At 46.0% G+C, this 16,287-nt stretch overlaps 2 protein-coding genes across 3 annotated transcripts in view; one reads left to right on the top strand and one right to left on the bottom strand.

Annotated features, from left to right (window-relative positions):
* The window catches only part of LOC109426162 (uncharacterized protein DDB_G0284459), a 197,963-nt gene that overhangs the window by 119,092 nt on the left and 62,584 nt on the right, over window positions 1-16,287 (bottom strand). The window lies entirely within an intron of this gene.
* The window catches only part of LOC115254587 (ras-associated and pleckstrin homology domains-containing protein 1-like), a 30,982-nt gene that overhangs the window by 14,099 nt on the left and 596 nt on the right, over window positions 1-16,287 (top strand). Inside the window, exon 3 of the mRNA XM_029852196.2 lies at window positions 15,753-16,287. This exon is cut by the window's right edge and continues 313 nt beyond it. Within this exon, the coding sequence (XP_029708056.2) occupies window positions 15,753-16,287 (535 nt within the window). The remainder of the gene's footprint in view (window positions 1-15,752) is intronic.

Raw genomic sequence — 16,287 nt, 5'->3', positions numbered from 1 at the left:
ACCCCTATGTATTTGAGCGACACCAGTCCAGTACCACTTCACCAACTCTCCTCAGAGAGGACGCCTAAAAGAGATCGTTCTCTAACCGACTCCGATGACTCTATTGAGCGACCGAAAACCAAAGTATGCACTCCGGATAGCGATTTCGCCAACGTCTCCTCCTTGGGCGGCGACGATGGCATGTCAGAATGAACCAAACATGTTCGACACACCCAGTACTCCTCCAACATCAAACAGCCTGATTCGGTGCACCACAGCTGGAAGCACAATCATCGATCCTAATTCTCTCAATGAAAGACACCTAATCACAGTAGAGGAGTCTACTGGCACCACAAACCCTGACGAAAGCTCTACGACCTCCAACAAAAAATCAGCCGATCAAAACCACGACATCTCGTATTTCCCGGAAATCTCTCAGGACAGTCGAGGCCCAGTCGGTGCGGAAGCTACACCACCACCGGAACTGGCGGACAACCCTCGTCATCCTGAGAGCCCCGGAAGAGGGACGCACAAGGGCAGAAATGCCTATCCCCCTAAGGACAGCGTGGGAATCAAGACATCTTTAACTATGCAACCTGTCGTCAACGGGACGCACAAGGGCACTCGTACCCATCCCCCGTCAAAGGACTTCGAGGGAGACAAGTTTTTTCAACCAAGGCGATCGGCCAGGTTAGCAGCGCTGAATTCAAATAGAAGCACATCATCTACCCAAGTCTCTACGGCAGCATCGGACCATCAAAGTCAACCATCATCCAGTTCGCTAGGCAAACTTGTTTCGCGGTCCAATGGAATACGAATGGTTTCCATAATAACCTCAGCGACCTGGAATGCCTCGTACATAACCTCTCACCAGTCATCTTGGCTATCCAAGAGGTCCATCGAACTACAGAAGACAAAATGAACCGAACACTAGGAGGACGATACCGTTGGATATACAAAAGTAACCCAAATATATATCACTCGGTGGCTATTGGAGTATTAGAATCCGTTAAGTTTTCCACGATCCAATTGAATACAGATCTCCCCATAGTCTCCGTCATTATTAGTATCTATCTTTCATGCGGCGATATTCCAAACCTGGAGAATCGATTGTCACAAGTTCTGGAATCCATACAAGGACCAAAGCTAATCCTCGGAGATATCAACGGACACCACATCGCATGGGGAAGCCCTAAAATAAACAATCGAGGAGCTGCTCTGTTAAACATCACACCTACCGGGAGAGTCATCCTCCTACGGCTATTGAATAAGGAGTGGTCGGGAAATACACTACCACAAGAATGGAACAGCAGTTTGGTGATTCCAATCCCGAAACCAGGATCTTCTACTACTACACCGAAAGATTTTCGACCGATTTCCTTAACATGCTGCATCAGCAAAGTAATGGAGCGAATGGTAAATCGGCGTCTGATTCGCTTCTTGGCAGATAACGAACTCCTGGATCATAGGCAACACGCCTTCCGTCCTGGTCATGGTACGGGAACATACTTTGCCACACGTGGGCAAGTACTCAACGAAGCTAAAGACGACGACCAACACATCGAGATTGCCGCTTTGGACTTGGCGAAAGCCTACAACCGAGCCTGGACACCAGGTGTTATCCAGCAGCTCGAAAAATGGGGTCTATCAGGACACATGCAGGAAATATGCAGGTTTTGACATATCGGCTGAGAAAATTGCCATTATGCACCTTTGTGCTACTTCTCACCGCTCAATACGCTCAACTGTGTTTGCAAATGGCCTACCAATCCCTCCTAAGAAATCAGTGCGAGTGCTTGGAATTCTAATAGACCGTCATCTGACTTTCTTTGATCACTTCAAACTTGTAAAACACAACTGTAAAACTTGTTTAAACCTCCTACGAACCTTATCGAAGCATGATGTTCGTCTCCGAGTTGCCAGTGCTATAATAGACAGCAGACTTCTATACGGAATCGAATTGACCTGCTCAGCTACAGATGCACTAACGACCACCTTAGCCCCTGTCTACAACTAATCAATTCGAATTACTTCCGGCCTACTTCCATCTACACCTGCTGATACCGCGTGCGTAGAGAGCGGTAGGTTGCCTTTTGAACGTTTGGTTACGGAGACTGTATGTAAGAGAACAGTTGGCTTCCTAGAAAAAACGACTCTATGTAGTGGCGGAGTTCTTCTCCTTGATGAGGCGAACCGACTCCTCCAGAAACACGCCAACGAAGTACTCCCCCCAGTGGAGGAGATCCATTGGAATGGAGCCAGGAGTTGGAATTCGCCACGTCTGAAGTTGGAAATGTCGATAAAAAACCGCATCAGGGCAGGAGAAAACTCGCAAAAGGTTACAAGATGCGTAGCTGAGCTTCTTAATACCAAATACCATGGCTATACACTCCGTTACACGGATGGCTCCAAGGCTCTCGATAAAGTGGGCATAGGAGTGACCGATCATGAAATCAGCCACTTCTATCGCCTGCCAGATCCGTGCTCAATCTTCTCAGCAGAGGCTGCTGCTGTTCTTATCGCGTCTACTACTCCATCTGTAAATCCAATAGCCGTATTATCCGATTCAGCAAGCGTCATCACAGCTCTATCATCCGAAGCCGCACGCCACCCATGGATTCAGGCAATACAACTCCGTGCACATCCTGACACGGTTTTTATATGGATACCTGGTCACTGTGGAGTACGCGGAAACGAGGAAGCAGATCATCTAGCAGCGTCTGGCAGACGCGCAACGTTTTTCACCAGAAAAGTCCCTGCTCAGGACATAAAACGATGGATTACTACTTCCATCAGAAACCATTGGGCAGCGTGCTGGTTTAATATGCGAACGCCGTTCCTGCGAAAAATTAAAATCGATACATCACGCTGGGACGACCCAAAAAATCATCGCGACCAGAAGGTTCTCTCCAGGTTAAGAACAGGGCACACAAAAGCTTCGCACAATATGGGATCCAATGGACCGTTCAGGAAAGTCTGTGCCGCATGTAACGTTCCGCATTCGGTAGAACATTTTCTTATAAATTATATTTTAATATTTTTTAATATAATATAATTTTAATTCTTATAAATTCTTATAAAAATATTAACTTTAAATTGAACTCAAAACAATCATAAATGTCTTTCTTTCTGTCTTTCTGGTATTCCTCCAGGAATTTCTCAAGTGATTTTTCCACGAATTTCTTCAGAGATTCTGTTACAAAAATAAAAGAAATTATTCCTTTGGGGCTTTGGAAATTGCTGCAAGGATTCCCCTAAAAATCATCCAAGAATTCCTTCACAAATGCCTCTAGAGATTCCTCCAAAAATTCTTCTAGATATTTCTCCAGGAGTTTTTCTAGAGACTCCTTCGTTAATCCCTACAGGCAGTCCTGTAAGATATCCTCCAGAGATTCCTCCAAGAATTTCTGCAGGGTTTAACTCGTGATTCTTTCTGGAATAACTTATTTTAAAAATTCCTCCAAAGATTCTCCCAGGAACTCTTCTTAAGGTTTGAGATAAGATTCTTCACGAATTCGTCCTTGTGTTCTTTGAAGATTTCCTCCAGGAATAATTTCAGTACATCCTCCAGGAACTGTTAAAGGATTCCCTTACTTATTCCTCTTCAAAGGTTTCCTCCAAAATTTCTCCAAAATTCCTCTGGGAATTCCTGTAGGGATTTCCCTAAAAATTCCTCCAGGAATTCATCTAGAGATTCCTCCAGAAATTCCGCCAGAAATTCCTCTAGAGATTTCTCCAGCAGTTCAGGAATTCCTACAGGCATTCCTCTAGGATATCCTCCATGGATCTCTCCAAGAATTCCTACAATTGTTTTTTTTTTTCGGAAATTTCTTCAAGAAATCCTCCAAGGTTTCCTCAATGCATTCCTTCATGAATTCCTCCAGGCATTCCTCCAGAGATTTCACCAGAAATTGCTTCCGGGATTGTTCCTTGAATTCCACCTGGAATTCCTACAGAAATTTATCCAGGAAATCTTTAAGCGATTTCTTCAAGGAGTTTTTCCAGAGACTCGTACAAGAATTATTTTAAAGATGGTTAAAATGGTTTTTGGTGTATTTTAAAGCGTATTTACATTTTTTAAAAATCATTGAAAAATTGATGTTTTAGTCACCTTTTAGAAGTCATTGTTTATTTTGTACTGAATCGCCACAATTAACATATTTTAAATTTTTCCCAAATCATTCTATCCTAGTTTAATAGTTTAAGGGAATCAAATACACTCTAAAATTATTTTCCTTAAAACTACACGGAAAATAAAATTTTCTATGAAAAAAAATTAGAATAAAAATATTACAACAATAATCATAAAATCTCAAAATGTTTTCATCTAAAAAAATCCGTATCCCAAATAGGCTTTCAGGAAAAATATATAAGTGTGGGGATGTTCAAAAATAAAAATTAGAAAAATCAAAAACTGAAATTCACGAAATCGAGAATTAAAAAGAATCATCTTCCAAAACATGTTTAAATCGATTTTAGATGACGAAAAATGATATTTAGATCAAAATCAAAAATTTGGGTATTAGAGGGTTAAGATTTCTCCAGAAATTATTGCAGGAATTCCTCCAGGAATTAATCAAGGTATTCCCTAATAAATTATGGCAGCAGTTCATCCAGGATTTTCTCTAAGAATACCTTTTGGAATTTTTCCAGGAATTCCTCCAAGAATTCTTCCAGATCTTCCTCCGGGAATTCCGCTTAAAATTCCTCCAACAACTTCTTCAGAAATTTGTTCAGGGATTTCTCTACGAATTTCTTCAATGAATCGCCAGGGATTCCTTCAGAAATTCATTCGAGGATTTCTCCAGGAATTCCACCTGAAATTTCACTAGAAATTCTTTTAGTAATTTCTCAGGGGATTATTTCAGAACTTTATCCCAGGGTTCCTCGAAAGATTCCCGCATAAATTTATTCAGTAATGGTTGTAAGAATTCCTCCCGGAATTTCTTCGAGGATTCCACCAGCAATTCCCAAAGGCGATTGACATTCCTCCAATTGCACCCGAAAAGCTAGTTTTTAGGCCACATTTGGCTTTCACGAATTTTAGAAATGTTTGCTCAACTCCTACAGCATTGGTGTCAAAGAAGCAAATATCCCAAAAACATGAGAGAATATGATGTCGTTTTAAAATATCAAACTTATTACGTATATTAGGGTGTTCCAGAACAAAATCTATCGAAAAACAACTTTTTAAGGTTTTTCTGATTACAAATGTGATAATTACAAATGTTTCCTTCAATTTTATTGGCATACGTTGTTCGGAGAACTTGTAGCAAACAAGTCCTCCTCTCTCTCTCTCTCCTCTTCTTGGCGTAACGTCCTCACTGGGACAAAGCCTGCTTCTCAGCTTAGTGTTCTATGAGCACTTCCACAGTTATTAACTGAGAGCTTCCTCTGCCAATGACCATTTTGCATGTGTATATCGTGTGGCAGGCACGAAGATACCCTATGCCCAAGGAAGTTAAGGAAATTTCCTTTACGAAAAGATCCTGGACCGACCGGGAATCGAACCCGTCACCCTCAGCATGGTCATGCTGAATACCCGTGCGTTTACCGCCTCGGCTATATGGGCCCTTTGTAGCAAACAAGTATAGCTTTCAATTTGTACCGAAGGAATTAAATTTTGACAAGTTTTAGTGTAGTTATGATTTTTGAATTTCAAAAATAGTCGAAAAACACAAAATTGATTTGGTGCACCTCTTAATTTCAATGAATTTGGCTGAAATTTTGACCAGTTACTCCAGGATTTTCTTCAGAAAATGTTCTGAGAAGCTGTTTTCAGAAGCTCTTCTTGGAAATTCTCCTAGAATATCTCCAGGAATTTTTCAGGGATTCCTCCAGGCATTTCTCTAGGAATTTCTCCTGAGATTCTTTCATTAATTGCTTGAGGTATTTCTCTCAGGAAATTCTCCAGGAATACCTTCAGGATTTTTTTTTAGGAAATTCTCCTGGAGATTCCTCTAGAAAATCATTCAGTAATTCTTTCAAAAATTCCTCTCAGATTCCACCAGGAATTTCATCATGGATTCCTCCAGCAATTCCCATAGGAAAACCTATAGGTTTTCTTCCAGGCATTCCTTTCCAGAATCCCTTCAAATATTTCTCCAGGAGTTGCTCCTGGACATCCTTCAGAAATTATGTCAGCAGCTCCTCTAGGGATTCCTCCAGGTATTTGTCCAGGAATTTCTCCAGAATTTTTTCAAGGATGCTTCGAAGATTCTTCCAGAAAATCCTCTAGAAGTTCTTCCAGGAAATCCTCTAGGAATACTTCCAAAATTCTTTCAGGAAATTCTCCAGGAATACCTTCTGGAATTTTTCAGGAATTTATCCTGGTATTCCTCCAAGAATTCGTCCAGGGATTTCTTCACAGATTTCTTCAAGGATTCCCCCAGGGATTCTTTCAGGAATTCCCTCGAGGATTTATCAAGGAATTTATTTCCGAAAAAGAAAAATAATAGAAATAGCAATCTCCCAAAATTCATCTGATGATTCCTCTAGAAATTCATCCAGTAATTCTTTCAAGATTTCTTCTAGAGATTCCTCAAGCAATTCCCACAGGAATACCTCCAGGATTTTATCCAGGAATTTCTCTAGGATTTTATCCAGGAATTTCTTTAGGATTTTCTCCAGGAATTGCTTCTGGGACATCCTTCTGAAATTATATCGGGAATTAGGAATTTCTTCATAGATTCAGAGAATTTCCCGGAAATTCTCCAGGAATACTTTCAGCATTTTTCAGGGATTCCTCCAGACATTCCTCCAGAATTTTCTTCAGGAATTCCTCCAGAGATTTCCCCACGAAATGTTCAGGGATATTCCCAAAGATTCCTCCAGAAATTTCTCCAAGGGCTCTTCCAGGAAATCCTGGAATCCGGGATCTCAAGGGATTTTTTTTCGGAAATTTCTCCAGCAATTCCGCCCAGAATTCCTCTGGAGATTTCTTCAGGAATTCTTCCAGGGGTTGCTCCAAGAATTCATCTAAGAAATTTCTCCAGGAATTCCGGCTGGGTCTTATCCAAGTATTCCTCCAGGAATTACGCCCAGAATTTGTTCAAAAGTTTCTCCAGGCATTTCTTCAGGATTCTCGCTAGAGATTTTCCCAGGAATTGCTTCAAGGATTCCTCCAGGAATCCCTTCTGGGATATCTTCAAGAATTCCCCCAAGGAATCCTCCAGAAATTTATGTAGGATTTCTTCTAGGATTTCCCCATGAGATCTTTTCAGAAATTTTTCTGGGTATTCCTCCCATAATTTATACAAGAATTCCTCCAGGTATCGTTTTAAAAATTCTTCCAGAGATTCCTCCGGGAATTTTGCCGCGAATCCCTCCAGGGATTCTACAGGGCTTCCTCCAGGTATTCCTGTAGGAATTGCAACATGGATTCATCCAGGTTTTTCTTCAGGGGTTTTTCCAGGAAGTTTTGCAGGGATTTCTCCGGGAATTCCTCAAGTGATTTCTTCAGAAACTCCTCTCAGGTACTCTTCAAAAATTCATTCAGGAGTTCCTTCGGAAATTTTAGAAATCCTTCAAACATTTTTTCAGGGATGTACCCAAGAACTTTTTCAGGATTACGTGGTGTTTTTTTTTTATTTATTTCAAGAAAATGTGGAGGAATTCCTCCAGCGAATAGTATTGGAAGATAATTTCAAAGGGATGCATACAGGAACTAGGAAATTCTAGGCTAGTCTTCAAAAAAGTTCGTAATTTTGAAAAGATTTCAGCTATAATTTCTTATGAATGTTTTGTAGACTTAAACAATATAAAAATCAGAGCAAAATAATGCATGAGTGAATAAAAATCCTTAATCTTCCAGATATTGGTCACCGCTACCAGCATCACGTTGATTTGTGAAGATCAGGCGACCATTTTTTTTACCGTGTTGAACAAAATACAACAGCGTGACAGCTGAAGGAATAAATAATGCTTTAAAAATGTAATGTTAATATACTCAGTTTCATCCTGCCGCGTGTAGTTATAGAAGCTTGGTAGTACAAGGAGTACAGGAGTGCAGAAGTGGACTGGATACATCGCATCGAAAACAAGTGAGAGTCGTGATTGGACTGCACCCACTGCTCCTGCACAGAATCAACAGCGGATATGCAATGACTGCAATTACGTACTTGGAGACCGTACAGAACCTTAGAGCATCTACCTACAGCTTACTGTGTATTCAGCTGCGATGGCTGTTGTCAAGATACTGGGATTGCGGACGCGCCTTCAAGGAGACGGTGAAGGTCGCATACTGTAAAGCACTTAAAAACCCGCGTGGATGCGACGTTTGGAGAAGCGGATCGCCACATTGCGGACCAAGATTGGTCGATTATCATCGTACAAGCAGGTAATCGATCAACGTTCGTTATGTTGCTGAAATTGTGAAGCCTGCAGAATTCCAAGATCTCACAGAACTCAACATTAAGGAGATCGTCAACACCCGTGTACAGCGGTTGAGTGCTCTTGCGAAACAGTTTGTGGCGTTATGGAGAAGGTTTAAAGCGGAAGGAACAAAATCAAATGTTCAACATTAACCAAAGGGAGCTCTACAACTGCATCCGAAACGACAAGCCTGATTTTGGAGAAGGCCTTCCGAAGATTGGTGACGTCACACAGCTCTGGGCCAATCTATAAGAGAACCTTGTCCAGTACAGCGACGATGGAATGTGGTTGGCAGAAGAAGAGCGACAGTGTAATGGAGTTGGGGACATGACCGTGATTTTTTTTGTCAAAAGTTGGTTTATTTGTCAATTTATTAGGCACAATTAGATTAGTTTACAATATTTAAAAGTTTTCAATTCTAAGTGAGTATCGTAGTAATCGCTCAGGATATACGCAAGGGCACCTGGTTTACCAGAAGTTGGGCTATACCAGGAGACGATTTCGTGCACTAGTTTTGGTGTAAAAAACGGAGGACGACTCACGGGCGGGTGGCGGAAATGCTTCAACATGGTGCTAGAAGACCCCACGCAGCTATCAGAATTCATTACCAGGGTTATCACTTATCTCCTGCCGAAGAACCAAAACACAGCTTTTTTTTATCTATATTAATCAACCCCTTCGCAAAAAGCGGGTTGATGAGGTCTCCGACAAGGAGAAGTGAGGAGTCAGGCGCTGGTAGCTGCGTACGCACGCGTGGGGGCTCCAGTCCACTTCCCGGCAAGCCAGCCGGTGGAGATAATGGACGGAGCATGGCTGCTGAGGGCCGTCAGCCAAGAAAATAAAGGACGGTCCGCAATAGAGGTGGCTGAGCAGCAGCTTGGCAAAATATAAGCAAGGACCTGAAAACGGCCTTGCTTCGACTTGCGGTGTCGATCGATGATGCCAAGCAGGAGCACGCGGTACTCGCATAGCAGACTGCTGCAGCGGCGGAACCTGTGAAGGTGAAAGTGTCTAAGTTTACCCAAACCACCCAAACGGAGGCCTTCTCCTTCGCAGGTAGTCCGAGGCAAGTGGATGCGACTGCTCGTGACAAGCACTCGCAGAAGCAGGCGAGGCAGCCGTCAGGTGAGGAGCTGTCTGGCGGCACCCGCAAAGCCAGGCGCATAATTACCCCGAAGGTCGGCAACAATGCCGGATAGTCGGACCCCAGCCAGGGTTCCCGGAAAGCTGGGAAGGGTGGGCCTGAAAAGGTTGGCCCGTCCCGGAACGATGGGAACAAGGGGTTGCGACCGTTGGTGGGCCCTCAGCAGCCACAGAGCAGGGTGATCCAAGGGGAGGACCCCCCTTGGACGAAGGTAGAGCGGAAGAGGAAGAAGAAGGCGAATCCGCAGGTAGTAGCGCAGGACGTCAAGCCAAGGCGTAGGAGGGCAGGTGCCAAGCGCGAGAAAGGCGACGCGATCGTCATCAAGGCGGAATAGTTCAAGCACTCGGACGTCTTGAAGATGATGCGAAGCGACGCCAAGCTTGAGGGTCTTTGAGCCGACGTACGCAGTATTAGACGTACTCGTACGGGCGAGATGATCCTGGAGCTGAAGTGCCAGAAGGAGCACAAGGGCGCCGCCTATAAGAGGCTGGCAGAAGAGGTCCTTGGTAAGGGTGTGCAGGTGAGGGCTCTGACACATGAGGCGACTCTGAAGGTCAAGGACATTGATGAGATCACCGAAGTGGAAGAGCTCGTCACGGCACTGCGCCAACAGTGCGGTGGCCGCCGCAGCCGTTAAGCTACGGAAAGGGCCAGCAGGGACACAGATAGCTTTGGTTCAGCTACCTGTGGCGGACGTTAAAAAGTCCGTTAAAGTAGGGAGCATAAAGGTGGGCTGGTGTGTATGTCACCTGACATTCCACGAGCCACCAGAGGTTTGCTTCAGGTGTCTGGAACCAGGACACAAGTCGTGGGATTGCAAAGGCCCCGACAGGCGCAAACTGTGCAGGCGATTCGGCGCTAGATCATAAGGCCCAAAGCTGCACGAGTCCGCCCACCTGCATGATCTGCACCGGGAAATCCTCGAACAACAGACATCCGATGGGTGGTCCAAGGTGCCCGGCCTTCAAGAAAGCCGCAGTGAACAACAAATCACAGTGCAGGTAACGCAGCTGAACCTAAAACACTGTGACGCGGCTCAGCAACTGCTTTGTCAGGCGGTTTCTGTGTAAGAGACGGATCCATACCGAGTACCCGCCGGCAATGGCAACTGGATCGTGGGTGGGTCCAGAAAAATGGCGGCGATGTGGACGGCGGGTAAATACCCCGTCCAGAAGTTGGTGTCTATTACCTATGAGGGCTTCGTGGGTTATGCGCCTCCGAGGGCTCTTGTAGCTGTTATGCGCCTCCGCGGTGGCCGATCGAGCAGTTCACGCAAATGCTGGACCGCTTAACGACCGTGCTAACAGGGCAAGGGCCGGTGGTAATAGCGGGTGACTTTAATGCCTGGGCCGTGGAATGGGGAAGCCGTTTCACGAACCAGCGGGGTCAGATCCTGCTAGAAACACTGGCCATCTTAGATGTCGACTTGGCTAATGTCGGTACCAAGAGTACCTTTAGTCGAAACGGAGCGAAGTCAATTATTGACGTGACCTTTTGTTGTCCTGGCCTAACAAGTAGTTCGAACTGGAGAGTAGATGATGGCTACACTCACAGCGACCACCTGGCGGTTCGCTACAGTATCGACTACAATAACAGCAGACAGCGGATAGAAGAAGAGGCGGCTAGGTCAAGGCCAAGCCCTCGCAGGTGGAAGACATCATACTTCGACGAAGGGGTATTTAGGGAGGCGCTCCGCCGTGAGCGAAACTTAATCGGTTTAGACGGCGACGAGCTGGTAGCGGTGCTCTCACGTGCGTGTGATGCGACCATGCCTAGGCGAGTCCACCCTAGAAATGGGAGGCCACCGGCTTACTGGTGGACCGACGCGATTGCGGACCTGCGCCGCGCCTGCCTAAGGGCTAGGCGGCGGATGCAGCGAGCACGATCAGAGGAAGAGCGAAACGAACGGCGGGTGGTGTTCGCCGCTGCAAAAGCCGCGCTTAAGACCGAGATAAGAGCAAGCAAAAAGGCCTGCTTTGAGGGTCTCTGTCAGAGTGCCAATACGAACCCGTGGGGTGACGCCTACAGGATCGTTATGGCCAAGACGAGAGGTGTGATGGCTCCTACAGAGCAATCTCCAGAGATGTTGGAGGGGATCATTGGAGGACTTTTTCCGCGTCATGATCCTAGTCCTTGGCCTCCTTTCGTAGGACAGCCGGGGACTGGGGCTGGCGATGAGGAGAGGGTCACCGATGTGGAACTTGCGGGGATAGCTAAGTCCCTTAGCGTAGGTAAGGCCCCAGGTCCGGACGGAGTTCCGAACCTGGCCTTAAAAGTAGCTATTGCAGAGGCTCCCGAGATGTTCAGGTCTGCTATGCAGAAATGCCTGGACGAGGGAGTTTTCCCAGAAGCTTGGAAGAGGCAGAGCCTGGTACTATTGCCAAAGGCGGGGAAACCACCCGGAGACCCGTTGGTATATAGACCAATATGCTTGATTGACAAGGCCGGGAAGGTGCTCGAAAAGATCATCTCCAATAGAATGTTAAGGTTCACCGAGGGCGAAAATGGTTATTCGAGTAACCAGTACGGCTTCCAGAAGGGGAGGTCCACCGTAGACGTTATCTTATCGAATTCAAAAACCGCCGAGAAAGCACTCGAGCCTAAAGCCTTCAGTACACGCTTTGCCAAGTGTGCAAACTTTTCCGCACGCATCAACCAACATCGAAGCTTGACATTTCCGATGTTTTGTCAATGTTGCGACCGCTGTTGGCCTGCTGGGATATGCGTGCGGAGAAATTTGCACACTTGACAAAGCGTGTACTGAAGGTTTAAGAGAAGGGGGATTCGTTTCTGTGCGGTAGTGACTCTGGATGTAAGCAATGTGTTCAATAGCGCGAGTACTAGTTTACGACACGGAGGTGGGTCGGAAGTGCTTTCACATAACCTCAGGAGTCCCGCAAGGTTCCATCCTGGGTCCGGTGTTATGGAATGCCATGTACGACGAGGTGTTGAGGTTAGAGTACCCAGTGGGAGTGTAGATTGTCGGATTTTCCGACGACATTACGCTCGAAGTCTACGGTAAAACGATCGAGGAGGTGAAGTTGACTACCAACCACTCGATCAAGGTTGTGGAGGCGTGGATGCGGTCCAGGAATCTGGAGCTGGCTCACCACATGACAGAGGTGACGGTTGTTAACAACCTGAAGTCGGAGCAGCAGACGGAGATCAGTGTAGGAGAGTGCACTATCCTGTCAAAGCGCTCCGTCAAACACTTGGGCGTGATAATCGACGATAAGCTTACTTTCGGTAGCCACGTCGATTATGCCTGTAAAAGAGCCTCCACAGCTATTGCGGCACTGTCCCGGATGATGTCCAATAGCTCTGCGGTGTACGCCAGTAAGCGTATGCTTCTGGCTAGTGTCGCTACGTTCATACTTAGGTATGGCGGCCCGGCGTGGGGCACTGCGCTAAGTACTGAATGCTACCGACGGAAGCTGGAAAGTACTTACAGGATTATGTGCCTGAGGGTTGCGAGCGCGTACTGTACCGTGTCTCGCGACGCTCTCTGCGTCATTACTGGTATGGTGCCTATCGCCATCCTTATCAGAGAGGACATGGAGTGCTTCGAAATGCGCGACACAAGAGGCATACGCAGGACTGACAGGATGGCCTCTATGGTCAAATGGCAGCGCGCGTGGGACAGTTCCACCAAAGGAAGGTGGACCCATAGGTTGATACCGAGGGTAGTTAGTTGGATTAATAGGCACCATGGAGAAGTTACATTCCACCTAACACAGGTCCTTACAGGTCATGGTTGCTTCCGACAGTATTTACAACGTTTCGGGCATGCGGATTCTCCCGAATGCCCAGTGTGCAATGGTTTAGAGGAAACGGCGGAACACGTTTTGTTCATATGCCCGCGTTTTCGCACAATGCGTGATCGTTTGTCACATGCGAAGAGGACACAACTTCGGACAGTTTGGTCCAGAGGATGTGTAGGGATGAGTTTGGCTGGAACGCCGTTTCAACGGCTATCATCCATATCGTCTGGGAACTACAGAGGAGGTGTCTCGTGAATTCGGAGAATGATTAGTTCAGATGCAGTACAAGAGGTGGTCCAGGGATTCGGACGGAGTCGGCGTCGGTGGTCATACCGGTGCCCTGCGGTCGAGATCGACCCTTGCAGAAAGGAAGTCCCGGTAGTGGTGCTGTCGTGGCGTCGGTCTACTGGGTTGGATCCGAGCCCGCGGTTGGAAAGGGTAAGGGCCGGGGCAGGTACCCGCAAGGCTAGGCGGCTGTTAACCCCAAAGGTCGGTAGTAAAACCGGTAAGTCGGAACCCAGCGAACAAAGCTCATGGATCTAGGAGCCAACGCGCTCAGTATTAGACGTACTTATACAGGTGATATGTTCTTCGAGCTCAAGCGCTACAACGAACGCAAGGGCACTGCCTACATAGGTCTGGCGGAAAATTTCCTTGGCGAGGGTGTTGAGCGTTTAGGTGAGGGTTCTTACAGCGCAGGCGACTCTGAAGGTGAAAAATCTAGACGAGATCACTGACGCTGGCCACGGCACTGTGGCGACAGGTCGAGGTGGAGGTGGCCACTGCATCCGTTCGGCTTCGGAAGGGCCCGGCAGGGACACAGGTAGCCTAGGTTAGCTAACAAGTTCTTTCAAGTGAGCTCAAGGTTTTTTTCGACCTGTCATTGGAACGGAAAACCGATAATGGTGTGCGGCTTGTGCCAGTTGCAGAGTAGAAGGAGAAGAAAAGATTCACCCACCCTCAAACGCATAACATATTCTATCCTAGAAGATGCTGCTCAACATGAAATGAAATGAGGGGGAGGCAATCAATAGTACCTAACTTCGTACGTCTTTTATCTTATTCCCGTCATACTAAGCAAAAACATCGACCTATGATGAGCGAGTTCATTCTTGCACCTCGCCCAATCCCTTATGGCCTGTTTGTTTTCATTGACTAGTAGGTTATAACAGGTTATAACTTTTGTTACAAGACTCGGATCGCTTTGCGGTCCTCGACAAACATCTTCAGGACATCCTAGGCTATACTTTTACATCATCGGTTACATACTGTTAGAAGAATAAGCTTTTAGTGCGGCAAAGTAAAGGGATACTTTACTTTTGATGGGACGACCTAGCTAGTGTTACTGGTACCTGCTATGAACCTGGAACGCTGCAGCATTGTAAACCGGTTGGTTATCCGGAATGGGCAAGACATAAACGAGAATGATTGCCCGTTTGTAGGTTCAATTCCTGGTACGGATGCTGACGACTCGGATGAGCCCATTCCTGCCCGGGAATACTTCAATAACGCGGTCGAAACACCTTTAGCGGCGGAAGGTTGACTTCACGGATCAACGCCATCATTCCAAATGTGGATGTTATCACGTTTCCGTGTATAATGGATTCATTTTTGTATCCCTGATGAATATTCCGTCGGTCATCGTGTTGATAGGCGACGGAGATATTCTTGAATTAGCTGCCATTGCTAAACTGCATCATATTCCGTCGGTCATCGTGTTGATAGGCGACGGAGATATTCTTGAATTAGCTGCCATTGCTAAACTGCATCAGCAAAAGTGGTTGCATCCGTGGTGACTACGTTGGAACGTTCGGCAGAATCGAGTATGCACAGTAAAACCGCTCAGCACTAAAATGTGTAAACCCTACTCATAAGTGCATAATTTCCAGACCACACAAAAATGTGTTACAGTTACACATGTTCAAAAACAGCTCGTACACTCGTCTAGATGCGAAATGTTGATATTTTTTTTGTTTTCAAAGGTCACTAGTAAACCTAGCTAGATTGCTGTACAAAATTTTTTTGCGAATTTAACGATTTTGCGGACACAGGAGCTAATTTTGTGAATGTGCAAGGGTTACACATTTTCGGTGTAGTCTGGAAATTATGCACTTTTGTGCTGAGCGGCGTTAGCGTGTGACGGGGTTCGCGTAGGAAATCTACCTGAGATCTTGACTAACGGCTGACAACAACGTGAGATGGGAATTACAAAGATAGCGCCTCAAAGAAATTGTTGGACGAGCATAATTTGAACATACTGAAATAAGCTTGTGAAATTATAGCAAAATTTCACGACAAATAATAAAGATGATTGCAAAAAAGTTATGGACTTTTCATTTGGAGAAGGAGAAATGAAGTATTGACTTAAAAAATTCCTTCAGCTAACTATTGTTTAACCGCCAGTTCCCAGTATATAAAAGTAGTTAGATATATGTGAAACTTTTAATTCCAAGCATAATTCGCATACTTAAACGAAGATATCTTTTCGTTTTTAGATGTCAATGACACCAGCAACGACAAAAACGTCCAAGCTCAATCTCGTCCCGCAACTCCACGCGCCTCGACTAGTAAATCCTCACCGATTCCATCTCCGAGCCAAGCTCGTCCACCACCAGCCAATACTTATCCATTCAAGAAACGCTCCCTGGTCACGCACTACCGGGTTCAAATGACGCCCGATCGGAAACGGATTACCGGCCAGCCAGTAGAATCGATTGAAATCCTAGATACCTCCGAAGAGGAACAGGAAGAAACCAACGAATCCAGCACCGGAACAGCCACCGCCCCTGAATCGGAACCCGAGGACGTCCCGAAGCCAAAACTCCCAGGAAACACCGAATCGATCCAATGTCCCTTCTGCTGCAAGGTGTTCTTCGCGTCGCACATGCTTATGCTGCACAGCCAGAACTGTGCCGACGCTGTCCTCTTTGGAAACTCACCACCGAAAAAGCAGCCATCAAGCAAAGGTAAAAAACCATCGAAGACAGGCGAAAGCCTACTCAAACCTTCCTCCGAAAAAGGTCCGAAACC

This window comes from Aedes albopictus, chromosome 3 (genome assembly GCF_035046485.1).
Source record: "Aedes albopictus strain Foshan chromosome 3, AalbF5, whole genome shotgun sequence".
In the NCBI taxonomy this organism is placed as follows: domain Eukaryota; kingdom Metazoa; phylum Arthropoda; class Insecta; order Diptera; family Culicidae; genus Aedes; species Aedes albopictus.
This window is presented reverse-complemented; position numbering and strand designations above follow the sequence as displayed.